The sequence below is a fragment of the Phascolarctos cinereus genome, unplaced genomic scaffold (genome assembly GCF_003287225.1).
Source record: "Phascolarctos cinereus isolate Bilbo 61053 unplaced genomic scaffold, phaCin_HiC Scaffold_5;HRSCAF=322, whole genome shotgun sequence".
NCBI lineage: Eukaryota > Metazoa > Chordata > Mammalia > Diprotodontia > Phascolarctidae > Phascolarctos > Phascolarctos cinereus.
Genome location: NW_027555958.1, coordinates 298,017,942 through 298,030,702, shown reverse-complemented (window position 1 = coordinate 298,030,702; position 12,761 = coordinate 298,017,942). Strand labels below are relative to the sequence as shown.

General features: G+C 47.2%; 2 protein-coding genes and 1 long non-coding RNA gene across 3 annotated transcripts; 1 reads left to right on the top strand and 2 right to left on the bottom strand.

Moving 5' to 3' along the window:
• Positions 1-319: 319 nt before the first annotated feature.
• HOXB2 (homeobox B2) lies at positions 320-2,862 on the bottom strand. Its single transcript, XM_020997618.2, has 2 exons — positions 2,410-2,862; positions 320-1,501 (listed from the first exon to the last, which is right to left on the bottom strand). The coding sequence occupies exons 1-2, from the start codon at positions 2,801-2,803 to the stop codon at positions 801-803; spliced, it is 1,095 nt and encodes a 364-aa protein (XP_020853277.1). The 5' UTR covers positions 2,804-2,862; the 3' UTR covers positions 320-800.
• Positions 1,302-12,406, top strand: LOC110215825 (uncharacterized). Its single transcript, XR_013487203.1, has 4 exons — positions 1,302-1,391; positions 1,653-8,290; positions 11,322-11,413; positions 12,096-12,406. It is a non-coding gene; the product is annotated as an uncharacterized LOC110215825 (long non-coding RNA).
• HOXB3 (homeobox B3) lies at positions 7,032-11,143 on the bottom strand. The gene is given in 4 exon segments (XM_020997617.2): positions 7,032-9,549; positions 9,552-9,614; positions 10,602-10,728; positions 10,730-11,143. Coding segments are annotated over 4 exon segments (1,287 nt in total). The 5' UTR covers positions 11,048-11,143; the 3' UTR covers positions 7,032-8,770.
• Positions 12,407-12,761: the final 355 nt, after the last annotated feature.

The window sequence follows — 12,761 nt, the reverse complement described above, 5'->3', positions numbered from 1 at the left end:
GCATTCATTCTATGTAAACTTTTGGCCCTCTCCAATTTTTCTCTGTAGTCTGAGAGAGGAGAGAGAAGAGTGCAGAGTTGAATCCAGAGGAACTGATTTGCAGTACCCGGACTTCACAGGTCCGTGCATACACTTTGTTCCAAAATCTGCCTCGTGCCTTCCAATCCGGGGGAATAACAGATACCCCAGATAGGACCTGGAAAAGGAACTAGAAACTAGCTTCCAAGGCAAAAGGAATCCACTAGAGCTACGCTAAATTGTGGAACTTCAGGAAACGCCTACGCACAAAAACAAACGCTCACTTGTTTTCGTATAATAAAGACATTTATTTAATCTATGAAAATAATATACAATAAATACTTTCCCCTTTTCCTATTAAAGAATTTTAATAAATAGTCTACTGTCTAAAACTTAAAAAAGAGGAAAATAGGTCCCTCTGTTTCTTCTTAAGAAACCCCCCCCCAAGAGTTTATTATTCCTGAGATTTCATTGGAAGTTTACCAAAAGGATTTCTGTGGGTTTTTATAAGGAGAAGTCTAAGTGTCTAATAAATGAGAGAGAGAGAGAGAGAGAGAGAGAGAGAGAGAGAGAGAGAGAGAGATGAGAGGAAAATGGATAAGACTCTAATTTCGATAATACCTGAATTTTTAGTAAAACTTATAAAGGATTCTATGGGAATGAGGAAAGGCGAAGAAAGGGGAAAGGAGTCCTCTAACCTAGAAAGAGTACTCCCTGATACGAAGTGAAGAGGTCAGAAACGGGGAGGAAGTGGTGGGGTGTGTGTGTTTGGGGGAGGGGTGTTATTGGAATTGTAAGTGTTCTAAGTCGATGGTTCGAAGCGTGCTGGTGAAGAAATCCAGATCTTCCTCAGAGAATCGTACTGGACTGTCCAGGGAGCCCTGCAGGCTAGGAGAAAGCCCCCCTGAGAGCGGGAGGCAGGAATCTGAAGCAAAGAAGTTGAGATCCGGCAAGAAGGGAGAATCTTGCCCTTCGGGAAATGAGTCGTCCAGGAGAGTCTCGGGTTCCATCGCCCCTGGCCTGTCCTCGGAGTACTGAGGACTCTCAGCGTTCGAATTCTCTGATGGGGCAGACAGCAGCCGAGGTCCTAGCTGACCTAAGATGGGCTTGGTGGGGAGAGAACGAGCCTCTTTATCCCCTAGGGACGGCAACGGTGCGTCCAGAGCTTGACCCAGGACCGGGCTGTCCTCTGGCTCCTCCGCTGGGTCGCTACCCTCCTCCAGAGCCCCAGGGTAAGCGGCTTCACCATCCAGAGGTTCCTTATGCTGGTTCTGTCGTTTGTGTTTCATTCGCCGGTTCTGGAACCATACTTTGACCTGCCTCTCTGTCAAGTCTAGCAGCGCCGCGATTTCCACCCGGCGGGGCCGGCACAGGTATTTGTTAAAATGGAATTCCTTCTCCAGCTCCAGCAGTTGTGTATTTGTGTAGGCTGTGCGCAGTCTCCGGGCCCCGCTGCAGCCCCCGTCCTGAAGTCCAGGGGTATCTGGGGGGGGTTAATATAAGTGTTAAACTGGGGATACAGGTCCCCCTCCTCAGCCAAGTCTCCCACCAATTCAGCCGGCATGAAGCCCTCCGCCCCTGGTGGAGAAGAGATTCAGTATGAACCCTCCCACTCCTTTTCCCTTTTTAAAAAGGAGGGCCAATGCCGCTCGCTGTGCCGCTATTCCACTTTCCTGTCCTTCTCGAACCTCACTCCAAGCCGAGCCAGAATCTCAGGTCAAAGCAAGACCATGGGAAAGGAATTCCAAGCTTGGAAAACGTCGTCCCTACCTCTATCCCTCCGGAAAGAGAGAAAAGCGATTCCTGATCCCTTCCAACAGGAACTGGAGAGATGTGCTTACAGTTTGTATTGCATTCTCACACACAGGGAAAGCGAGATCCCTCTCTTAACTTACCCTATCCCACTTAGAGACACCCCACTGCCCCCACCCCTACAGAAAGTTCTGCAGTAGCTCTAAAATTCTTCAGCTGCTCTTAGGGACTTAGTGGGGGGGGGGAGAAGCTCTCCTTTCCCCTCCCCTCAGACTCAATTCCAGTAGTTCCCCCCATGCCCATCCTCCAATGTACCAGGCTCACGCCCTTGCACAGAGAAATGAAAAAGCAAATAAAATCTCTTTTTAATCTTTAACGGAAAAAAAAAAACGGACATGCAAAGGAAAAGTAACCTTAAAATCATTCTCCAAAATTTCCTGGGGTTGAGGTAGAGGGAAACCAATTGTCCAGGCCCTGACTTTTCATTCCCCTGGTCTGTGGGAAAGATGGGGACTGAGTGAAGAGACCCCAACAGCTCTTTCCCGCTCCAGAATCCTACCCTAGATCTATGTCTACCCGTCTGCTTTTCCCCAGACCCATTAAACTGCCTAGCCCACGCCCCCATTCCGCTATACTGACCTGCCGGTGATGCAGCTCCAGAGGCCGGCACCGTGGAAGAAGCTGGGGCAGGGGATGAGGCCGATTGGCTGGGTTTCTTGGTCGATTTCTTCTCTTTCATCCAGGGGAATTCGGGGGCCAGGGGAGCTGCGAGGAGAGGCTGCTGTGGCGGAGGCGGCGGCAGAGCCGGCCCATCCTCTGTTCGCTTTTGGCTCCGGGGTCTCTGAAGGGTGGAGGCGCCCGGCTGGAGGCTGGGGATGGTTTGCTCGAAAGGAGGAGGAGGAGGAATTAATGTCGACTCCTTGATTGATGAAGTTTGAAATGTCTCCAAGACAGCGGGGAAGGAAGTCAGGCACTCGGCGAGCGATGGCTGGCTGTTTATAAACCCAATCTCCCTCTCAAATTCAAAATTCATGGCTTTCAATGGTCCCAGCCTCAGGGTGGGGGAGGGGGCTTGCTGGGGAGGGGGGTGTCAGGAAGGGAGGATCGGAAGGAACCCCCCCTTCCCCCCCAGTTTACAGATGGGGTGATGTTGGAGGGGGAGGGAGATTTCGCTCTCTCTTTCTCCCTCTTTTTTTTTTTATTTCAGGCCTTTATAATTGTATATTGCTGATAAATACAGGCGTATGGGGACTCTCTCTATTAAACCCGAGACTCGGCCGAAATTGCAGGCAATACGCGGTCACGGGACCGGCCTCGGCCAATCGCTCACCGAGGCCTGGCAGAAAACAGAGAGCATTCTTTCCTTTAATTGATTCAAAAACTCCAGAGGGCCAGGATGTGGACACTGCCAATCCCCAGAGGTCCCTCGTATCTCCCTCACCCTATTTCTCCCCCCCCCTTTCCTAAACTAGTACTGAAACATTTTTCCTGTTAATGGAAAGACTTGGGTGGGGGGAGGTCGCCTACATGAGAAGTCTTCCTCCCCCCCATCCAAATAAATACACAAGAATAAATTAACCTTTTCAGGATAGCAGAGTAGATTGTGGAGCAAAACCTAGCAGGAAGAGAAATTTGAAATGGGCTTTCTTTCTCTTGAAAGTTTCTGCCCTAGAGAGCAAATATCACTCTTTCCCCTACCCATCCCATAATGTCAAGGGTTAAATTTTGCAAAGATCAATAGATTTCAACCCTGACACTAAGCACTGAGGCATAGAGGTGTTACTGGAGAGGCAGAATGGTGTAAGTGAAAATTAATACCGAGCTGGGTGTTATAAGACCTAGGTTCCTCCAGTCAAGGTCTTGCTACTAAGTGGCTGTGTGTGATTTTGAGCAGCTCATTACAACTCACTAAGTCTCAGTTTCCTCTTATGTAAAATAAGAGGATTGGGTTAGATGATTAGATCATTCCTAAGGTCCCTTGGGATTCTATGGTTGTACAAAAGTTCTAATGGGCAGCTATACTTTATATACTTGTATTCAATTGCTGTATCTATAGCTATACTCCACATTTATGCATATTGTACATCTGTGTCTCCAGTTTTTTAAAAAGGAAACTATATTAGTCATAAATGCCTGTAACTCTATTTTTACCTATTATTCAACAGCAAACACAAGACCCACCGACTTAAGAATCTCAGGTCCACGAAGAAGTTTGCTTTGGGGAGAGTTTGTGTTTCCTCCCAGGAAAGAATCTTCTTCTCTTGGATTTTTCCCTCCCCAGCCCCATTTGAACTACTTTGAAGGAGGAAATTGAGAACAACTGATCTCATATTCCCTTGCTTGGTTTTGAATGGGAAGATTTTTAAGGTCTAGAGAACTAATTAAAACTTGGGAAAGGGATGTGTGTGTGAAGCTGAGGTTGGGGATGTGGGTGAATCCAAAACATTTGATTGGAAATAAAAAGAAGCCACTGCAGACACTGAAAAATCAGTGCTTGGGGAAGATTTTTTTTTTAATAAGTAGGTCAGAGGGACCAGAGAGGAGAAGAGGCGATCAATCTTAGCCCTTTGACAGCTCCCTCCTATCGCATCAAAGAATTTGGCTCTTTGGGAAACGGAGAGGGAGACGCCTAAAATCATGATCTCTTAAAGGCCAAGGTGGGGGAGGAGTGGGGGGTGGGGGATGCAAAGGAGAAAGGTGAATCAGGGAGACCCAGGAGTAGCAGATGGGAAATGGAGAAAGAGAAAACGGCCACTAAAGTAAGGGGAAAGTTACTTTGGAAAACTCCCAGGGCTCCCTATCCTCCCCTCCCCCTCCCACTTCAAGCAGTAAGCAGGAGGAGAAAGAGGTGGCTAGGGGAGAAATGGCAACTCCGCTGGGGCCGCGCGAGCTAGGAACTTACTTTCTGTCAATTAGACATTCGTGTAGGCGGTGAGTATTTTAAATGAGGCGCAGAGACGGAATCGGGGGAGGAGAGAGAGCTCTGACTAAAGAATATCCACAAAGGGGGGACAGAGGGGCAGGATGGCTGGAGAGGAGTTGTGTAAGGGGTGAGGGAGAGTTTGGAGTTTTGGGTGGGCTGTTGAAATCACAGAATTTCGAAAAGTGCATGTTGCTTGCATCTGGGGAAACCAGGTGAGGTTCGAGCTCAAGTCAGTGAAAAAGAGTTTTTCGTTTTTGGAGTTTTTTTTTTCTTAGGAGAGAAGGCTAAGGAAGATATTAATATTTTTTAAAAATCTTCCCTAAGTTTTTATTATTTTTGGAGCTTCAAAGCCTTAGATAAGATGGGGTTTGGGCTCTCTTAAAGACAACTTGACGGGTCCAACAGACAGCCAATCCCTGAAGAAAAGATAGGGAACAGGAAAAGCTCGTGGTGGTGTTGACTTAAAAGGTTCTATAGAGTTGACCTAGTGAGTTTGGCAGCTTTCTCTCTGTAGTTCAGACAGAGAGCTCTTTTAGGAAAAAGGAGAAGGAGGAGGAGGAGGAGGAGGAGAAGAGGGAAGAGAAGGAGGAGACTGAAGAGCTGCCTCTAAGCCCTCCTGACAGGTTTTACGGGCAGATTAAAGAGCAGCGTAAAACTTGTTTATTAAAGAATTAGAGGTGGGCCTTTAGCAAGAGAAGACCTAGATTCCCAGAGACATATTTTCCAGCTGCACTGAGACTCATACAGCAGAGATATTTTAACTTAATCTCTGGATAGGTATCTGAGCTCCTGAAATCTCCAGAAGGGAAGGGCAGGTAGACAGCACGCCAAAATACTGCCTTATTTTTCCTCTATTCTATTCAGCACTACAGTCAGTTACTCCTGTTTTCAGACTCGCTAAATACCTCTCTTCCTCCTCCCTCCCTCTTGCTAGATAAATAATCATCCACCTCCCTCCTACCCCTCCGCTTCAACCCCAAACACGGGCGCTTCATCTAGTTACATCATCCAGAAAATGTTATTCAGGGAAGAAGAAGAGTGAGAGGGAAGGGAGGGGCGGGGGGGGGAACCCTTGAGCATTATTTGATCCCAATCAAACTTTGCACGCTCTCTCGCTTTTGGATTATAGTGTGACCCAATGGCAAATTGCTTCCTGCTTGAATGAGTCGAGTCCAGTTAAAATCTTGCTTCGAAACATGGGGAGAAATCAGGTTGCTTTTTTATCGTTATTTATCGTTGCATAAAGACTGTAATTACTAACCTTGAACTGTCTGGATGTAACATAAAAATGAAAATTAGCCCTCGTTTTAAGGCTGGCGGCTGGTAATCAAACGTGCCCCTCCTTTACCCCTCCCTATCCCGTGCATACACACACACACACACACACTATACATATATATACACATGTATACATAAACATATGCACTTATGTATATGTATTTCTTATTAAGCAATGCGAGCACATCGCTTACAATTAGAATTATGCAACTCTCAAATCCACTTCTTTCAGCGAATTAGCCCCATATTTCAGACTCCCTGTCCTCTCTCTTATCGGCTCCTGCGATTCAGCGCTGACATTTCATCTTTGACAGACGCTTTCTATCCTCGCTCCCACATTATAAAACTTTTATGGAACCGCGACTAATAAATGAAGTTTTTGCCGAAATTGGGGGAACCGAGAGGCCCACAAGCCTAGGAATTATTTTATTTATTCTCCTAACCCAAATGTCTCCCCCTACCCCTGTCCTTGCCTAGTCGCAGCTGCATCAACTGCTCCTCTCCCTTCCAGAGATTGGTTGCTTCCACCTTTTTTTAATTAGATTTAACTTCGGTTGCAACGTTCTGACCTGAATACTCTAGGCCTTAGAATTTATTTATTTAAAATTTTTTAAAAGATTAATCATTTTCCTTTGTTTTCATTCTAGACCCAATGGTGGTTGGGCTCCAGGGTCACGTGATGGCTTCTTTGTAGCAGCGGAAAAGGCTTGCGAAGTTTAGGCTGCTGGAAGGGAGATGGAGCCGTTATCCAGAGCAGAGAAAGGAGAGACAGAGAGACAGAAGCAGGAAGCCAGCGAAACAGAGGTGTAGCTGGGCAAATTCAGGAAGACTGTTGAGAGAAGAGTACAAGAGCTTGTTAAGGAAGCACTAACTTGAGAGGTTGGCAGACTGTTACAATAGGAAACAAACAGAACTCAAAAGACAGATTCACGGGCAAGGGGAAGATGCTAGGGTGAGGGCTGGGAAAGAAAACCAGAATGGTATCTTCAATCCCCTTCTTAAATTTGGGAACACTGGACAGCTTGGTTGTTGCCTGACCAATTGGACCAAAGAGACAAGGTAAAATTGATAACAGAAAGTTTATTCAAGAATTGCTTGACAGACAACTCTTTTTAGTAAGGAAAAAGTAACTCCTAAGAACAAAGAAAGATTTCCAAGAGGGAGTAACTAAGTCTACAAATTCAGGACTATACAGAGACGATTAGGAGCTGAGTTCATGCCTTTAAGAGAACTAATTACAATTGCTCATAAGTACGAGGGTAACATAAATCTACGGCTCTTTCCTAGAGTACAGTAATAACTAAAATAATAAAAAGGTTTTACGACAGGAAACACAATGTCCTTTATAACAAGTGAATACTAAAAGAAAAAAAGTACAATTTTCTTTTGTCCCTCATATAAATACATAATGTTGGGTAGGGGGATAAATAATACAAAAAAAATATTTTAACAGGCTATAACCAATAAATATATATATATATATATATATATATGAAAATGTTCACTAGAACACACACTTTCAGAGCAATGCCTGGATTCTTCGGGCCCAAGCGTCTCTCACAGTTGTTTTTATATCCGTTAAAATGTAAACTCTAAGTGCAACAATGGTACCCAGTTAGGAGCATTAGGCCAGCACATACCAAAGGCTCTGGCCTCAGCTCAGGCCCTGGGACATAGTTTGTTCAAATATACCCTGTTTTCACGTTAAGTCAAGAGAATAACATAATAATAATAACAATAATAATAATAATAATAATAATAAAAAAGCTTCCAACCCCTTTTGTCTGGATTGCTTTTTGTGATGAGCCCTAAAGAGAGGAGGGAGGATGTGGTGATTGGACTGGAGAGTGAGAAAGTGGGGGCAGGGGAGGACAGCCGAATATTTAGACCTGACAACTTGCCTGCCCCAGGCCTACCTCTGCTCCTCAGTCATTTTTCAAAGAAAAAATATATAGCTATATCTTTATAATATAGGCAGCTATGACTTTCAGGATCTCTCAGCATCCCTGAGCCCACTGAAAATTGTAATGGGGGGAGGGGGAATCACCAAGTATGTAGATCTTAAAATACTGGAAAAGGATGTGAAGCTAACAAATAGGGTGAAGGAGGAGGAAAGGAGAAGAAGGGAGTGAGGGTGGCCTTAGATAAGGCCTAAATGAAAGGGAGAAGGAAGCAGATTTTGAAGGTTCTAAAGAATGGAGGAGAAGGAGTTAGTGCTGGTTCTGTGCCCTAGGCGTTGAAATATTTGTGTATGTTTTCTTTTTAAAAAGAAAGAGAGAGAATTAAGAAGATATCTGGGGTAGCCAAGAAAGGTGGGAAGTAAGTAGTTTGGTTGCCTTTTGTTAAGTCATCCTATTCTCTGCTTTTAAAATGTGCTTCTCCACAACCCCCAGCTCCAATTTTCTGAGCTTCTCCTTCTCAAATCCCTCCCCCCCCCATGACATTCTAACTAAAAGCTGTATTGGAGCTTTGGAGATATTAGGGGAAATGGGGGCAGAGAAAGGGAGTGGAGAGGGAAAAGATCTCTAGCCTGGTTTGGATTCGGTTCTTTAATTGGCAGGTAGAAGGAGGTAAGTTTGAATGCAAATTTTGTGATGTGGAGACCTGGGAGAGTGAGCCAATACCCTCCCCTCACCCCCAGCTCCCACCAGGCCCTTTCTTCACAGAGAAGCTGCGTATGTCCTATAATTCTCCCTTTTGTCCTCTCCATCACCTCTGGGCAATCTCAGTCTAGCTGGCTCTTTCCCACACCCTCTTTCCTCCTTGTGCTCCTCTACCCCACCTCCCTCACGTCTCCTCTCACAGGTGTGTCAATTTGGGCGCTTCTTGGATTCTACCCTGAGGAGGCGCATGGTGAGAAGAAAGGTCTGTGTAGGTGGGGTGTGGGTCGCAAGGTCCGTGGTGCTGGCTGGGGGCCATAGGGGGCGCCCCGTTGTAGTCCAGGTTCCCAGACGGGTGATGGGACAAGTGGTTGAGGCCATACAGGGAGGGACCAGCAGGGGGCGGCAGTGAATCCACGTACCCGCCCCCTCCGACGTACACAGGACTGCTTTGCATGCTCGGTGTACCGTAGGCTCCCCCGTTGCCTTGGAGGACTTGGGGTTCATACTCGGGAGGCGCGGGGTTGGGCGTGTATTTCTGCGGGGCGGCACAGCCCTTGAGTGGCGGTTGGTAGTTCGACGGCAAAGCATAGGCATTCTGGTGGGGTTTGCCGAAGGCAGGAGGGGACGGGGTCTCATAGCTGGAGGTCATGGTATGTAAGGCGTTCATGAAGCCCGCTGTAGATTGCATGGGCTGAGGGGGGCTGCCGGCCGGAGATGGGCCTCCCGAAGACGAGCCCAGCCCCTTGGACTTCTGGTCCTTCTTATACTTCATCCGCCGGTTCTGGAACCAAATCTTGATCTGGCGCTCACTCAGGTTAAGTAAGTTGGCCATTTCCACCCGGCGGGGCCGACACAGGTAGCGATTGAAATGAAACTCCTTCTCCAGCTCCACCAGCTGAGCACTGGTGTAGGCTGTCCGGGCTCGTTTGGAGGCTGAGGATCCCGGTGGGCTCTTGTCCCCTCCCCCGCCTCCCCGCCACCCCCAACCCCTCCGCCTCCGCCGCCTCCACCGCTGCCGCCGCCGCCGCCGCCGCAGCTTTCTGCCGGATTGGAGGGGGGAAGGGGGGAGGAGAGAAAATGAAATAAAAGATAATTACTGTACACGCCGAAATTGAATGCATCGTTTCTTAATAAATCCAGGCCCCGGCTCTGAGCCTCTTCTCGCCCTCCCCTTCCTCCCCCCCCCCTGTACCGTCGCATTAGCGGACACTCCATAATAGTGGCATTTATTAAGAGACCTGTTCTCCACTCCATGCCCCAGCTTATGAAAATTTGATCATGTCACGCAGACACAAGCTGTACGGCCATTTATTTATGACTGGATTATTTTCTCTCTCTCTCTCTCTCTCTCTCTCTCTCTCTCTCTCTCTCTCTCTCTCTCTCTCTCCCTCCCTCCCCCCCCATTCCTTTCTCCCTTTCTCTCACCCCTCTCCTCTCCTCCCACTCTCAGGTCTTCCCTTCTCTCCCTTCTTCGTCTCTGAAAAATAAAATCCTGAGAGTACTAATGAAGGGTCTAGAGTGAAGGCCACATTGGGAATCTGGGAATCCCAAAGCCAGGTGGGACAGACCCAGGGTCACCGTGCTGGGTAGATGAGGTCTGTCAAGCGGCTGGGACACCTCAGTGACTGTGATTAATACCCACAATAATCATACTTAATAATAATCACTCGGCTTGTGGGCCACTCAGGGGTTGTTGGACTGCTTTTCTACACTGTCCCACAGACCCATGGCCTGATTTTCCGATGTCTGGGGCTTTTGATGCAATGAGCAAGTGTGTGTTTGGAGGGGGAGAGGGTGAAAGGGGGGGCATGTCTTAAATAAGAATGTAGGTGGATTCAGGTGTCAGTTAAATTGAAGGGTTATACTACCCTTACCAAAGCAGTAGTCCCCCTGTTACCTGACCCTTCTTCCCACTCCTTTCCCTCCCCTTGTAGTCTGCCACTTGGGAAGTTCTGAGTGGATCCTGGGAAGACTAATAATCACAATAATAGAAATCAAAATAAGGCAGAGAGAGGGAGGGGCAATACCTGTGCTGGGGGAGCTGTTTTTCAGTTTGGAGTTTTGCCTTGACTCTTTCATCCAGGGAAAAATCTGTTTGCTGAGGGTGGAGTTGGAGCCAGGGCCGCATTTGGGGGGAGCGTTTTTGCTGGGGCCCACTGGCATTATTGCTGTTGCTACTGGTGCTGGTTGGGGCTGTATTGGGAGGGGGCGAACCCGGAGGAGGGGCCGAATGGTGCTCGGGGGCCAAGCCAGGCCTCATACAGCTGCCGTTCAACTCTTTGCTTTTGCCATGGGGAGCCGTGTTGCCCAGAGCCTGGAGTGAGCAGGCGGAACGCTGGTAGTCTCCTTCCAAGTGAGTGGCAGATTGGAAGGGGGGCTGGGTGGGCCCGTCGTAACCGAAGCCATTGCTGCCAGGGTAGGAATAACCTCCGAACAGAGCTGCTGTATTATCGTAGTAGGTCGCTTTCTGCATCACTGGAAGAGCCCTGGACCGCGAGTGGCAACTTGCAAGGGCCTGATACCCTCAGGACTGGACATTGGCACCCTGGGGTCACGTGATGTGCCGGACCCCCCCCCTCCCCTCCACCCCCCTCCTCCCGTGGTCTGTTGGAAGCGGCTGACCTGCGGGGCGAGAAAGGAGAAACAAGGGGAGAAGACTGGGTCTCGAATCCATCTTAGGCGCTGAAAAGCGAGCTGACATCAATAGGGTTTTTTTTTTCTATCCCCCCTCCACCTCCCCAAAGCAGATGCTGAGGCCTCCTTCCTGACCTGATGCTGAATTTTGCGAAGGATTTTATTTTAATGCAGAAAAAAGAGATTTCATCCCCCATTAAAAATGGTGAGAATGCTGATTTTGAAACGTCCCAGATCTCACAGACTCAACTAATTTCAAGTGACATCTTTTCCCCTCTCTCCCGTGGAATAGCCTTTGACCTCCCTCCCCCTCTTACTCCTCCCCCCCCCACACCCAAGTGTAGGATAGGATGTTAATCTGTGTCCTTGGCTAAGGGGAGGGGTGAGGGAAGCAGGGAAACTCTGAAATAAAAGCTCTGTCATCTTCATCATCACTATCATTATCCCAATATGAGCCCCCCCCCTTTGTCCATTTTCAAATTTCCTTCAACCAAGCAGGGAATTAGCCTGCCAAGCAGGGCGGGACATTCGATCCAGACAGAATAGGGAAGCAAGTTCAGTAAGCAATTTCCCCGAAACAAAACTGCCCCAACCCGCATGACATAAAACTCTCTGAAGTTTTTAGCCTTCTCCATCCCTAAGTTTTCTCCTTTTCTTTACATTTTCCTCTGAATCTGGCCAAATCCCTTACTCAGCCAAGAATGGACGGAGGTCCAAGGCCAACCAGCATATTTTGGAGACCCCAGATCCCTGTTGGATAGTTCATTCACCTTCTCCCTACCAGTTGGTGCCTCCACCATTTGGTACAGGTTTTCTCCACCTCTTGTTTTCTTCTCTCTGTGCCTTTGTGTCCCCCTACCCCCTTCCCTTTTTTCCTGTTTTCTTAGGAAGGAGAGAAAGAATAGAAGAGAAAGAAGAAAAGAGAAAAAAGAAAAAAATTGTACAGCTGCTGGAGTGAGGTGAAGAATGGCCCTTTCTCAAACAGAAAATGACTTGCTAAAGAATATCAACAAAACAGTGACTCCTGGCACTAAAAGTTGAGTTCTTCCTGCAAGCTGATTATAAAAGGGCCCAAAGAAGGCCAACTCTTTTCCCTAAAACAAGCAAAAAAAAAAGCCCTATTCTTAATGGTGTTGTGATTGTTTGTTTGTTTGTTATGAGAAAATGGCAGAAAAATAAAGTTGCAAGCTGCTGAGGACTTTGCTTTTTTTTTTAATAAGAAAAAAACAACTTCGTTTTGGCTCTATTTTCTCTTCTTCCTTAACCAATACCCTTAGATAGGAAAGAATTCTGTAAGCTGACTTTCTTTTACAATGAGTGTATTTGTGATAAGTGAATTCATTTTAAGTGATGCTTATCTAAAAAAAAGGCAAAGCAAAACAAAAACCTTTAAAGGAGAAAGAAAAGGGAACACTCTCCCACCAACCTTCCTTTGCTCCTCCACCAAGAATGCACTTAATGGCAGTTACAACGAATAAATACGGATTAATCCTAGAATCTGGATTGAATTCTGGGGGTGAATTTCTATTCTGGGGAGGACACAGGTCTGGAAA